This window comes from Hemitrygon akajei, chromosome 11 (assembly GCF_048418815.1).
Source record: "Hemitrygon akajei chromosome 11, sHemAka1.3, whole genome shotgun sequence".
Taxonomy (NCBI): domain Eukaryota; kingdom Metazoa; phylum Chordata; class Chondrichthyes; order Myliobatiformes; family Dasyatidae; genus Hemitrygon; species Hemitrygon akajei.
Window position 1 is genome coordinate 80,077,793 of NC_133134.1, and position 14,602 is coordinate 80,092,394.

The 14,602-nt window shown below is 52.5% G+C and overlaps 1 protein-coding gene across 1 annotated transcript in view; it reads right to left on the reverse strand.

The window, feature by feature from the left end:
- The window catches only part of LOC140736351 (cytochrome P450 11B, mitochondrial-like), a 45,612-nt gene that overhangs the window by 20,513 nt on the left and 10,497 nt on the right, over positions 1–14,602 (reverse strand). Inside the window, exons 2-4 of the mRNA XM_073062343.1 lie at positions 5,329–5,552; positions 1,888–1,975; positions 429–616 (exon numbers count right to left, since the gene is read on the reverse strand). Of these exons, the coding sequence (XP_072918444.1) occupies positions 429–616; positions 1,888–1,975; positions 5,329–5,489 (437 nt within the window). The 5' untranslated portion in view covers positions 5,490–5,552. The remainder of the gene's footprint in view (positions 1–428; positions 617–1,887; positions 1,976–5,328; positions 5,553–14,602) is intronic.

The following is a 14,602-nucleotide window of genomic DNA, read 5'->3' on the forward strand; positions in this document are numbered from 1 at the left end:
TTCATCCAGCTCGTTTGTACGTCTTGATTTGACCACAGCATCTGCACTATACTTTGTGTTTACCCCTCAATGGTGTCCCCTCATATTAGCCACTTAAACCTGGGGGGGGGGGGGAGGGGGGGGACTGTATATCCCTTATCATGTTGTACACCTCTATCAAGACACCGCTCACTCTCCTTCGCCCCGAAGACAAAAATATCCTCACAGCCGATCCTCACAAGTCACGTTCTCTGATCCAAGCAGCATCCTGGTAAATCTCTAAAACGCGCCCAATCCTCCTCGTGACGAGGAGACCTGGAACCGTGTTGAAAAGGCGGAGTTGGGGCCAAACGTGAACGCGCCGGGTGTCCGGGGAGAGCGGGGAAGGTTAGGGCAGGGGGAGGGAGGGTGATATTGAAGCCCCTGCCCCGATTCTCTGATACGGTCACATCAGGGGACAGGCAGCGTGTTGACGCAGGCGTTGAACGGTGTCCCGGGCCACGCTGTTGATCTGGCTCAGTCCCGGGACGTCGGTGAGGAAGGAGGAGCCGGGCTCCGTCCGGGCGATGGCCACCAGTTCCGCCGGCAGCTCCACCGTGCGGGTCGCTTCCCGCAGCTGCCGGCCGTCCCGCTCGTCCTGGAGGTAGAGCAAAGGGTCAGGAGAGGAACGGATGGGAAGGGGTCCCTCTCCCCACCGGAAAATCACCAACCCACTCCCTCAACTGTCCCTAGCAAGCCCCCTATCCACCCCGCCGACCACCCACATTCCCCACCCAACCCTCCACCCATCCTTCATCCATCCCCACTCGCCGCAGTGACACTAGGGGGTCATAGGGGGTGGTTGGGTGGTGAGGTTGGGGGGGGGGAGAAGTGTTGAGACCAGAGAGCTTTATTATGGGGGGGGGAGGCAGTTGAAGAAAATGGAGGATAGTGAGGAAGCAACATTTTGGGAGGGCAGTGAGAGAGCACATTTAGGGAGGGAGCGCTGAGGGAGTGGTCGTGAAGGAGCTCTGTCCTGTGGGAGGGGCAGAGCTGAGGGTTTGCCCCCCCGTACCCCCTCACACAGGGCAGAGCTCCCACAGTAACAACGCATTCCTCAATCGTTTCCCATTCCCGCCCATCACCACCACCGGTAATCCGGCGCCCTCCGGATCGCTGGCTGTTTCGACCTCCCCCATACCAAGTCCACTGAACTGGCGGTGTGATGGGAGTCTCAACGCGCCGGGTCCCAGTGACTCCTCGAGAATGTGGGAATGAAGTCCCGGAGAGACTGTGGGAATAGGATTCTGGAAAAACTACGAGAACTTGGGAATGGGGTCCCAGAGAAAACTACAAGGAATGAGATCCCGGAGAGACTACAGAAATGTGGGAAAGGGGTCCTGGAGAATATATAGGAATGTGGGCATGGGGTCCCAGAGAAACTACGGGAATTGGGTCCCAGAGAGCCTCCGGGAATGTATGAATAGGATCGCGGAGAGTCTTGGAACGTGATAATGAAATTCCGGAGAATCTATTGGAATTTGGGAGCGGTGACGGAGAGACCGCGAGAATATGGGTATGTGGTCCTAGAGACACTATAACAATGTAGGAATGGGGTTCTGAAGACGCTATAGGAATTTGGGAAAAAGTTCGCGGATCGTCCGTGGGAAAGTAGAACCGAGGTTCTGGGGCAACTATGGGAATTTGGGAATGGGGAAACGAGAGAAAATCTGCTGGGAATCCGAGCACACACTCAAAATGCTGGAGGAACTCAGCAGGCCAGTCTTGAGAGTCTGTGTGATTGTGGAAATGGGGTCCCGGGGAGTCTCTGGGAATGGGGTGCCGGAGAGCGGGAGAGGGAGCCGCAACGCTGACCTAGTGGACCAACTGCGGGCCGAATGGCCGGGGTGGGTTTGGCAAGATCAATACCTGCTGTAGCTGATATCTCTCCCGCAGGCGGATTCTCATCGCCGCTCTCTCCGCCTTCTTCTGCGCGAAGTCGTCATGCCGTTTCCTCCTGCAAGGGGTACCGACATCGTCACCCACCATGGTCAGGATGGGGTTGGGGCAACAGCCACGCACCGCTGGGGGGGGGGAGGGGGTGAGGACCAGACAGTCAGGGGAAAAGGGAGGAGGAGAGCGGCAGAGGGGAGAGAGCCGGTGACAGACAGCCGGACAGCAAGAGAAAGGACAGATGGAGAAGGGAGAGAGGGATAGACAACACGACCCCGCCCACTGTCCGTGACCACCAATCCCCCCCCCCCCCCCCGTTCCCATCAAATCGGCCCCGGACTCTACCCCCTCACCCACACACTGGGGGATATTTACAGCGGGTGTTGGGGGGGGGGGGGGGAACCAGAACACCGGAGGGGAAACCCACACGGTCACGGGGAGGTTGTACAAGCTGCGCACTCACACAGCGCCGGAGGCTGGGATCGAACCTGCGTCTCGCGGTCTGTGAGGCACCGGCTCTACCCGCTATGTCACCTCAGCCCAGACTGTGACAGGTGGGGAGGGAAACGGCCAGAGACGGACACCAGATACAGAATATTAGGCTTCAGGAACGGCAGAGGGGAGGTGGCGGCAAGGTGGGGGGGAGATAAAGCAGAGCTGACCCTTCGGCCCTCTGCGTCTGTGCTAACCACTATGCGTATCTATACTAATCTCACTTCTCTGTGCCTTGTCTAGAAGCCTCTTAAATGTTGTCGCTGTTCCTGCCCCATCACCTCATTCCAGACACCAACTCTTTGTGTGAAAATTCTACCCCTCGGATCCCCTTTAAACTTCCCCCCTCTCACCGTAAATACACCGCCTCCTGTATTGGACATTTCCACCCTACGAGAAAGATTCCGACTGTCGACACTATCTGATAATGTTACACGGTTCAATTAGCTCTCCTCTCAGCCGCTGAAGCTCCAGGGAAACCTGGAGCAGCAGAATTAGGCCATTCGGCCCGTCGAGCCCGATCTCTCCTCATAGCCCATGCCCTCTAATCCAGGCAGCATCCTTGTGAACCTCTTCTAGACCCTCCCCAGAGCCTTTCTGTAACAGCGCAGTACTCCAAATGCGGCCTCATCAAAGTGACCTACCGCTACCGATTCTTGTAGCAATGCTCCCACCAACAAAGGCTCGACAGTGGGTAGTTAAAATTCGCCAACGCATCACCGGTACTAGCCTTCCTGCCGTATGTATATAAAGGTGCTGGAAAAGGTCCAGTAAAGATCGCACCCACGCTGGTCATGGACTGTTTGCTCCACTCGCGTCAGGGAGAAGGTTATGTAGCACCAGGCTCTTAAACAGTCACTTTCCCCAAGCAGTAAAGCTGATTAACACCTCCTTTGATTGAGAGGGGATCTGATTGAAACATATAAGATTATTAAGGGATTGGACAAGATAGAGGCAGGAAATATGTTCCAGATGCTGGGAGAGTCCAGTACCAGAGGGCATGGTTTGAGAATAAGGGGTAGGTCATTTAGGACAGAGTTAAGGAAAAACTTCTTCTCCCAGAGAGTTGTGGGGGTCTGGAATGCACTGCCTCGGAAGGTAGTGGAGGCCAATTCTCTGGATGCTTTCAAGAAGGAGCTAGATAGGTATCTTATGGATAGGGGAATCAAGGGATATGGGGACAAGGCAGGAACCGGGTATTGATAGGAATTGATCAGCCATGATCTCAAAATAGGGGTGCAGGCTCGAAGGGCCGAATGGTCTACTTCTGCACCTATTGTCTATTGTCCCTCTAACCCATCCCCTTCTCATACCCCCACCATCACTACTTTATTATTTCCTGTCAGTCACCTTCTGTACAGACACCCCTCTGCCTGGTGTCATTTTATGGACCTGAAATCAATGTACGTATATCAGCTACCTTACGTATTTATATTTATTGTGTTTTTATTATTGTGTTCTTTATCTTATTGTGTCCGTGGTGTTGCATCGGATCCAGAGTAACAATTACTTCCTTCTCCTTTACCCTCATTTCTGCTGGAAATGACATTGAACATTTTTGAATGTTGAATCCTGAAGCTTCTGTTTGCAGAGCAAGGTCGAGTAGTGTCAGAGGTAAACAGGGGGGTGCGGGGGCCAGGGAAGCGGTGACACTGAACAGTACAGCACAGTGCAGGCTCCTCGGCCCACAGCCGACTCTTCAACCCTTCCCTCCCACGTCGACCTCTAATTTCCTTCATCAATGTGATAAACGTCCCTGTCGCTTCCACAGACCCTGTCAGTCGGTTCCATTCACCCAACACTCCATTTGTAAAAAAAAACTACCTCTGACATGCCCTCATACTTTTCTCAAAACTCCTTAAATTTACGCCCCTGGGCCTGGGAAAACGTCTCTGACTGTCCGCTCTATGACTCTTCATCTTGTAATCTCTACCAAGGCACCTCTCATCCTCCTTCGCTCCGAAGAGCTCGCTCTAAGTTTCTGCTTAAGCCACGCTCTCTAATCCAGGCAGCATCCTGCTAAATCTACTCTGCACCCTCTCCGCATTCTTCCTATAATGAGGCGACGGTGCAAGGCCCGGCTGGGAAAGGAGGAGGGTCGGACTTGGGGCGAGCAACCCCGTCCCGTAAAAGCCCAGAGCTACAGAGAAGCCAACAGAAGCTCCAAATGCCCCATCTCTGGGAGGGGGGGGGGGGGGGGGGAGGACCTCCGCCTAGAAAACGCAGAGGTCGAGTGGTGAAAGCTGAAGATAAGCGGGCAATCAGCCTGCTATCTGCCCCCGGACAGAGGACGCTGGCGAGCTGCTGACGGCAGCCTTTGACCCCTACCTAAGTAAGTAAGAACTGAGCACGATGCTCCGAGTGTGGTCCAGCCCGGGTTTTATAGAGCTGCAGCATCACGCGGGGCGTTACGTTGTGGTTGGCGAGGCTGCATTTGAAATATTGTGTGCAATTTTGGTCACCCTGCTGATGCCGTTAAGCTGGACAGAGTGCAGGGGAGATTTACGAGGATGTTGCCAGGGCTCGAGTTACTGAGTTAAGGAGAGGGTTGGGATTTTATCCACTGGGACGGAGAAATCTGAGGGGTGACCTCATGGAGGTGTGTCAAATCATAAGGGCAGAGACTGGGGGAATCTGCACACTTTTTCCCGGGATTGTGGAATCAAGAACTAGAGGGCACAGGTTTAGGGCGAGAGGGGAACCCGCGAGGTAACATTAACATTTGAAAGATACTTGGACAGATCAATGGATAGGGAAGGTTTAGATTCGAAACTTTGATGCTGGCCAAGTGGGACTGGCCTAGATGGGAATCTTGGACGGCATAGACCAAATGGGCCGAAGGTCCGGTTTCTCGGTGACCGATGGGAAGCCCCGCCCACTGAAGAGCCGGCCGCGAACAGAGGAGAACCCGACCGGGACACCCACTTCTCCTTCTCCAGCTCCTCCAAGTGCATCCGGTACTCTTCCCGGTTCAGCCTCGGCTTCCGCTCGCCTCGCGTCTGCTTCCGCCCGTCCGGCTGGGGGGCCACGCAGCAGCCGAGCCAGGCCACCGGTCCTCCGGACGCTAGTTTGGCCACCGAGCCCATTCCCCCAGACGGGGTGGGGAGAGTCGGCGAGGCGAGGATGGAGTCAACGACCGGTCCCCGCTCCTGGTAACAAGCAGACAATTCAGCAAGTGGTTACTAGCGACCACAATTGGAGACCTCCATCCACTCTACGCTGGAGTTCCCGGGGATCTGGGGCGGAGAGCGTTGCACGAAGTAGTGCCCGGCGGTAGATTCTTTAAAAAGATCCAGAACCCCAGACCCCCAATGCCCCGCTAGCAGCCCTCCATTTCTGTGGTCGGGGGAAGTCCGTGTTCCGTGTAGGTGCGGGGTATGAGGAGACCGCAGACCCCTTTTCGGGTTTCCACAAGTTCTGTCTATACTCCTGATCTCTAACCCAGGGGTCACAGGGCAGAGATGGGGAGAAGGAACCCTGGCTAGTTCCCCCTCTCTCTCTCTCTCTCTAACCCCGGGGTCACCGGGCAATTATGGGGAGCAGGAACCCACAGTGAGGAGGGGTGAGTGAATTGGTTGCAGAACCTCTCCGCCAGTTTGCTCCTGGGCCTGACTGCCAGTCACAGGCCCAAGCAGCGGGCTGGCCGAGGGTTCCGCCCAATCCAACTGCCCATGGGGGGGGGGGGCAACGTAACGCTTTACAACGACCCGGGTTCAATTCCGCCGCCGTCTCTAAGGAGTTTCTACTTTCTTCCCGTGACCGCGTGGGTCTCCTCCAGATGCATCGGCCTCGACCCACATTCAAAGATAGACAGTAAGTTATGGCAATACAATGTTGGCGTGGGAAGTGTGGCGACACTTGCGGGCTGCCCCCCCAACATACTCCCCGGACGTGTTTCAAACGACCTATTTCATTGTACATGTGACAAATAAAGATAATCTTTAAAATACATTCTTTCCGGGAATCGTCCGTGCTCGTGGCCTGTTAGCCTGCTATATAGAACATAGAACAATACAGGCCCTTCGGCCCACGACTGTGTGCCGGCCTATGATCAAACTAACCCTTCTCCTCAGAAGGCCCTCCGATTTTCTTTAATGCGCGTGTCTCTCTCTGAGTCGCTTAGATGTCCCGAATATATCCGGCCTTACCACCACCCCTGGCCGCACGCTTCACGCAGCCACCGCTCTCTGTTTAAAAAAAAATACTACCTTTGTAACACACACACACACACACACACACACACACACACACACACACACACACACACACACACACACACTCACACACTCACACACTCACACACTCACACACACACACACACACACACACACACACACACACACACACACACACACACACACACACACACACACACAAAATGCTGGAGGAACTCAGCAGGCCAGGCAGCATCTCTGGAAAAGACGTTTCGGGCCGAGACCCTGAAGAAGTTACAACCATATAACAATTACTGCACGGAAACAGGCCTTCCAGTCCGTACAGAACGCTTACTCTCACCTAGTCCCACCGACCCGCACTCAGCCCATAACCCTCCATTCCTTTCCTGTCCATATATCTATCCAATTTTACTTTAAATGACAATACCGAACCTGCCTCTACCACTTCTACTGGAAGCTCATTCCACACAGCTACCACTCTCTGAGTAAAGAAATTCCCCCTCGTGTTACCCTTAAACTTTTGCCCCCTAACTCTCAACTCATGTCCTCTTGTTTGAATCTCCCCTACTCTCAATGGAAAAAGCCTATCCACGTCAACTCTATTTATCCCCCTCATAATTTAAATACCTCTATCAAGTCCCCCCCTTAACTTTCTGCGCTCCAAAGAATAAAGACCTAACTTAGTTAAGACCCTCGAATGAGCTATTTCCGCCTTGGGAAAAATTTCTTCACCGTCCACTCTATCAGTGCACCTTATCATCTTACACAACTCTATCAAGTCACCTTTCACCTTCATCTTTAAAATAAACGTATAAATGAAGACTGCTCCTCCATTTGATCACGGTTGGTGTTTTCCCCCCAACACCGTTCTCTCGCACATTCCCCTCACCAATCAAACACCCCTCATACTCTGCCTTAAACACACCCTCCAGAGACTGTGTGGCAACGAGCCCCACAGATTCGCCGCCCTCTGTCCCCCCTCATCTCTGTTCCAGAGGCAAAGGAATCTGCAGACGCTGGAAATCTGGAGCCACACGCACAAGATGCTGGAGGAACTCAGCGGGGCGGACGGGAATAAACGATCATATTTCCGACCGAGACCCAATGAGGCTGTGACCTCTGGTCCTAGGTTTTCCCACCACTGGAAACATTCTCTTCACTCAACCTTGTCTAGACCTTTCCGATAGGTTTGAATGGGATTCCGCCCCGCCCCACCCCGTTCTTCTAAACTCCTGTGAGTGTCGGCCCAAAGACGTCAAACACCCCTCATACGTTAGCCCTGGGATCGTCCATCTCAGGCTCCTCTGTCCTCTATACCTTCTCCAGAGGCAGCACCTCTTTCCTTAGATTGGGGCCCAAAATTGCCCACTCCCTTCCAAACATTAAAGCTGAGGGAAGCGCTCAAAGTCCTGGGCCGTAGAATCGCCAGCCGCGGTGCCACACAACATCAGCCCCCGGCAAAGATCCCCACGCTGCCGTTTGGTGATGCCCCGAGGCGGTTCTTGCCCGTTCCTCGCCCTCGCCTGCCGAAAGGCCAAGCCGTGACGGTCGGGTTTGCCACTGGGCAGCGAGGGGGTTCCCAGTGGAGGGCTCTTTCGGCGCTGACAGATGTACTGTTGAAAGTATCACGATGACAGTCCGGCTGCCGGAATACTGGTCACGCCGCGCCCGGGTTACTCAGTACAGCTCTGGTCACCAGCAAGGACGTGCAAGCAATGGAGAAGGTGAGACGGCGTGACCTCCGTTAGTCGGGAGGTCGAGTCCAACCGTCCACAGAGCCGCCTGCCCGCAACCGCTGGAGAGAGAAGACGAAACCGTTGCCCCTCACCGGGGGGCGTTGAGGCGTCCGGACCGGAGCCGGCGCTGCCCTCCCGGGGTTTCGCCCGGCAGAAAACACGTCCTGTTGCCGTCGACTTGGCGGCACTCAGTGGACTGGGCCTCACGCTGCGGGGTCGCTTGCTTATCAGCCGCCGGGGAAGAGGCGTCCGAGCTCTACCGCGGGCGGTGTAGCGCAGTTGGGGGTCGACTGAAGATGTCAATGGGACTGGGAGCTCTGAAGTAAAACGCGCCATTCCCTTTCACTAATATTCTATATGTGCTTGTATATGCGAGGACTGGGCCTCAAAGCCGCGGCGTCGCCTAGCGAGCCGGTGGGCTGTCACCGGTCCCAATGAAGAAATTTATAAAAATATGAAAGGAGACGGGAAGCCAAAATCTTTTCTTTCCCGCAGCTTCTATCCCGCTGTCACAACTCTATTGAAAATTCCATTGTACTATAAGACGGATTTGATCTCAGTCTCCCTCTACATGGTCCGCGTTGCTCTTTCTCAGCTTTGAGGAGCGACCGATCAGCAAGAGGGATTCATAGATAAGAATAATCCCAGTGCAAGCGGAGCTGCCATTCTTTCGAGTGTGCCGGTCTTTGGCTCACCAGGCTAGGGTGAGGTAGATTGTCTTCCAAGTTACTCCCTCTCTATCTGTTCTTACTTGTTCATTCCTCATCTATTAGTGATAATACTCCATTTGCACGGTTTTGTACCGTGTGTGGTTTGTGGGAAGTGTGGGAGACGTCCTGTCTCCCAGATCAGCACATCTGCAGCCCGATGACCTTCAACTCATATGGGAGAAGGAGGAGGTGATAGACAGGAGCTACGGGAGACAGGTCAGGAGAAGGAGGGGGAATGCACAGCCCGTGCAGAGTACACCTGTAGCAGTTCCCCTCAATAATAAGGAAAACCTCATGGAAAACATACAGCACAATACAGGGCCTTCGGCCCACAAAGTTGTGCCGAACATGTCCTTACCTTCGAAACTATTAGGCTTACCCATAGCCCTCTATTTTACTAAGCTCCATGTACCTATGTAAAAGTCTCTTAAAAGACTCTATCTTATCTGCCTCCACCACCGTTGCCGGCAGCCCATTCCACACACTCACCACTCTCTGAGTAAAAAACTTACCCCTGACATCTCCTCTATACCTACTCCGCAGCACTTTAAATGGGTTAAAGAGGCAACACTGCGCAGGCGTGTGACGACAGCCAATGGAGCACAAAAGGTTTAAAAAGAAGACCGCCGATTCCAGCGGGCAGCAGAGTGACTGGGCTTCGGCTCAACGGGCTTCGGCGGTAACGGGACAAGGTGAAGTAGGAAGTACGCGTGTGAGGCCAGTTTTCTGTACTGGGTGTCAGATGTGGGGGGTCCTGGAGTCTCCCAGCCTCCCAGACAGCCACATCTGCACCCGGTGTGCCGAGCTGCAGCTCCTGAGGGACCGAGCTAGGGAACTGGAGACGCAGCTCGATGACAATTGCCTGGTCAGGTAGAGCGAGGAAGTGATAGAGAGGAGTTATAGGCAGGTGGTCACTCCAGGGCCATGGGAGACGGACAAGTGGGTCACAGTTAGGAGGGGGAAGGAGAAGAGTCAGATACTAGAGAGTATGCCTGTGGTTGTACCCATTGACAATAAGTACTCCTGTCTGAGGACTACTGGGGGGGGGGGGGTGGGACAGCCTACCTGTGGGAAGCGTCACTGGTCATGCCTCTGGCACAGGGTTTGGCCCTGTGGCTCAGAAGGGTAGGGAAGGGAAGAGGAAGGCAGTAGTGATAGGGGACTCTATAGTTAAGGGATTAGATAGGCGATCCTGTGGACGCAGGAAAGAAACTCGGATGGTAGTTTGCCTCCCAGGTGCCAGGGTCCGAGATGTTTCAGATCACGTCCAAGATATCCTGCGGTGGGAGGGAGAGCAGCAGAGGTCGTGGTACATATTGGTACCAACGACATAGGTAGGAAAAGGGAGGAGGTCCTGAAAACAGACAACAGGGAGTTAGGAAGGAAGTTGAGAAGCAGGACCTCAAAGGTAGTAATCTTGGGAGCCACACGACAGTGAGAATAGGCATAGAGTGAGGTGGAAGATAAATGTGTGGCTGAGGGATTGGAGCAGGGGGCAGGGATTCAGATTTCTGGATCATTGGGGCCTCGTGTGGGGCAGGTGTGACCTGTACAAAAAGGACAGGTGGCACTTGAATTGCTTGCCGGTATGAAAAACGAATTTTACAAAAAACACCACTGAAAGTTAGTGAATATTTCAACAAAGTATTTTTTTGGGGACATACAAATACAGGAGACCTAGACCTTTTTCTTTTTGTCTTTCATTTTTAAGCATGCTCCCCTCGGATACGGTGGGTCAGCTGTATGTCCTTCAGCATAACAGTAACACGTTTGGCATGGATAGTACACAGGTTGGTGTCCTCAAACAGACCAACCAGGTATGCTTCCTCCAGAGCCCCAATGGCAGCACTCTGGAAACTCAGGTCAGTTTTGAAGTCCTGTGCGATTTCACGCACCAGATGCTGGAAGGGAAGCTTCCTGATCAGCAACTCTGTGGACTTCTGGTATCGCCGGATTTCACGCAAAGCCACACGCTCTTGCGGGCTGCTTCGGTCGCAAGCTGCTTCTGGGGGTGGGGGGGGCCTTGCCTCCAGTGGGTTTGCGAGCTGTCTGCTTTGTACGAGCCATTTCAAAGAGCTTTCACGCAAGTTGCTTCGTCGGAGGGAGAGCCCGAAGACGAGCGAGTGGGGTCCGACACAGACAGAAGGGCCGTCGGTCTGTGGGACTGACAAATGGCGGCGGCCGTGTCCACGGCATTGTCAGGATGACCAAGCAGATTGGCACCAGTGACACTGGTAGACAAGGTGAGGAGGTCCTGAAGGGAGATCACAGAGAGCTCGGTAGAAAGCTGAGAAACAGGACCTCCAGGGTAGTATGATTTTGTAGACATCACTGAGTCATGGCTGAAAGAAGATTACAGCTGGGAGCTTAATGTCCGAGGATACTCGTTGTACTGAAAGGACAGGCAGGAAGGCAGAGGGGGCCGCATTGCTCTGTTGGTGAAAAATGAAATCAAATCATTAGAAAGAGGTGACATAGGTATTGAATTGTTGAGGAGAGAGCTAAGGGACTGCCAGGGTAAAAGGACTCTGGTGGGACTCTGATACAGAGCCCCAAACAGTAGCAAGGATGTGGACACGAGGAAATCTGCAGATGCTGGAAATTCAAACAACAACACACACAAAATGCTGGTGGAACACAGCAGGCCAGGCAGCATCTATAGGGAGAAGCGCTGTAAGGATGTGGACTACAAGTTACAACGGGAGATAGAAAATGCACGCCAGAAGGGTAATGTTACAGTAGTCATGGGAATTTCAATATGTAGGTAGATGAGGAAAATTGGGTTGGTGCGGGATCCCAAGAGGGGGTTTCTAGAATGTTTCTTTTTAGTTGCAGCTCGTGGTTGAGCCCAGTAAAGGATCAGCTGTTCTGGACTGGGTGGTGTGGAATGAACCAGGATTGATTAGGCAGCTTAAGTTAAAAGAACCCTTAGGGGATGTGATCATAATATAATCAAATTCACCCTGAAATCTGAGCAGGAGAAGCTGAGTCAGAAGTATCAATATTCCAGTGGAGTGAAGGGAATTACAGAGGCATGGGAAAGAACACTGGCAGGGATGATGGCAGAGCAGCAATGGCTGGAACTTTTGGAAGCAAGTCGGAAGGCACAGGACATATATACATTCTAAAGGGGAAAAAGTGTGACACAACCATGGCTAACAAAGGAAGTCTAAACCAAATAAAAATCAAAAAATGGCATATGGTTATTTGTTCAGCGGTTTGATCGGGGCACGACTGCGCAAGTGTGTGGACGTCAGCCAGTGAGAACAGCGAGAGGAGTTTAAAAGGAGACAGCTTTGTAGAGCGGGTGTCAGAGCAGAGGGAGACAGAGTAGGAAGGCTTTGGCTCAACAGGACGAGGCGAGGTAGGAAGTATGTGTGTGAGGCCAGTTTTCTGTGCTCGGGGTCAGATGTGGGAGGTCCTGGAGTCTCCCAGCCTCCCAGACGGCCACATCTGCACCAGGTGCGTCGAGCTGCAGCTCCTTAGGGACCGCGTTAGGGAACTGGAGATGCAGCTCGATGACCTTCATCTGGTCAGGGAGAGTGAGGAGAGGGGATGATAGAGAGGAGCGGGTAGTCACTCCGGGGCCAGGGGAGACAGATAAATGGGTAACAGACAGAAGATGGTAGGGTAGAGAGTACCCCTGTCGCTGTCCCCCTTGACAAGAAGTACTCCTGCTTGAGTACTGTTGGGGGGGGGGGGGCTACCTGGGGGAAGCAACAGTGGCCGCGCCTCTGGCACAGAGTCTGGCCCTGTGGCACAGAAGGGTAGGGAAAGGAAGAAGGCAACAGTAATAGGGGACTCTATAGTTAGGGGATCAGAAAGGCGATTCTGTGGACGCAGGAAAGAAACACGGATGGTAGTTTGCCCCCCAGATGTCAGGGTCCGAGACGTTTCTGATCACATCCTCGATACCCTGAAGTGTGAAGGAGAACTGCCAGAGGTTGTGTTACATATTGGTACCAACGATATAGGCAGGAATAGGGAGGAGGTCCTGAAAGCAGCCTACAGGGAGTTAGGAAGAAAGTTGAGAAGCAAGACCTCGAAGGTAGTCGGGATTACAGCCTGTGCCACGCAACAGTGAGTATAGGAATAGAGTGAGGTAGAGGAATAGGTCATATTCTGCATGGAGGTCTGTGACCAGTGGTGTGCCTCAGGGATCTGTTTTGGGACCCCTACTCTTTGTGATTTTTAAAATAACCTGGATGAAGAAGTGGAGGTATGGGTTAGTAACTTTGCTGATGACACAAAGGTTGGATGTGTTGTGGATAGTGTGGAGGGCTGTCAGAGGTTACAAATGGGATGCAAAACTGGGCTGAGAAGTGGCAGATGGAGTTCAACCCAGATAAGTGTGAGGTGGTTCATTTTGGTAGGTCAAATATGATGAAAGAATATAGTATTAATGGTAAGACTCTTGGCAGTGTGGAAGATCAGAGGAATCTTGCAGTCCGAGTCCATAGGACACTCTGTGGTTAAGAAGGCATACGGTGCATTAGCCTTCATTAATAGTGGGATTTGATTTAGGAGCCGAGAGGTAATGTTGCAGCTATATAGGACCCTGGTCAGACCCCACTTGGAGTACTGTGCTCAGTTCTGGTCACCTCACTACAGGAAGGATGTGGAAACCATAGAAAGGCTGCAGAGGAGATTTACAAGGATGTTGCCTGGATTGGGGAGCATGACTTATGAGAATAGGTTGAGTGAACTCGGCCTTTTCTCCTTGGAGCGACGGAGGATGAGAGGTGACCTGATAGAGGTATGTAAGATGATGAGAGGCATTGGTCATATGGATAGTCAGAGGCTTTTCCCCAGGGCTGAATTGGCTAGCACGAGAGGGCACAGTTTTAAGGTGCTTGGAAGTAGGTACAGAGGAGATGTCAGGGGTAAGTTTTTTTACTCAGAGTGGCGAGTGCATGGAATGGGCTGCCAGCGATGGTGGTGGAAGTGGACACGATAGGATCTTTTAAGAGACTCCTGGACAGGTATATGGAGCTCAGAACAAGAGAGAGCTATGGGTAACCCTAGGTAATTTCTCAGGTAAGGACATGTTTGGCACAGGTTTGTGGGCTGAAAGGCCTGTATTGTGCTGTAGATTTTCTATGTTTCTATTCTATAAAAGATTAGTGGGAAGTTCAGGGAATGGGAAGCTTTTCAAAACCAACAGAACTAAACTGAAAAGTCATTAAGAAGGTAAAGATGGAATATGAAAATAAGCTTGCCAGTGTTAAAGGGATACCAAAGTTTCTTCAGATACATAAAGTGTAAAAGAGAGGCAAGAATGGATATTGGACCACTGGAAAATGATGCTGGAGAGGTAGTAATGGAAGACAAGGAAATGGTGGATGAACTGTAGAAGACACTAGCAGTATGGTGCAAGGGTCAAGAACCATTGCTAGAGAGAAGCTTATTGGGGAACTGAAAGGTCTGAAGGTCGATAAGTCACCTGGACCAGATGGACGACACCCCAGGGTTCTGAAAGAGGTGGCTGAAGAGATTGTGGAGCATTAGTAATGATCTTTCAAGAATCAAGGTTCGGGAAGACTGGGAAACTGCAAATGTCACTGCACTGTTCAAGAAG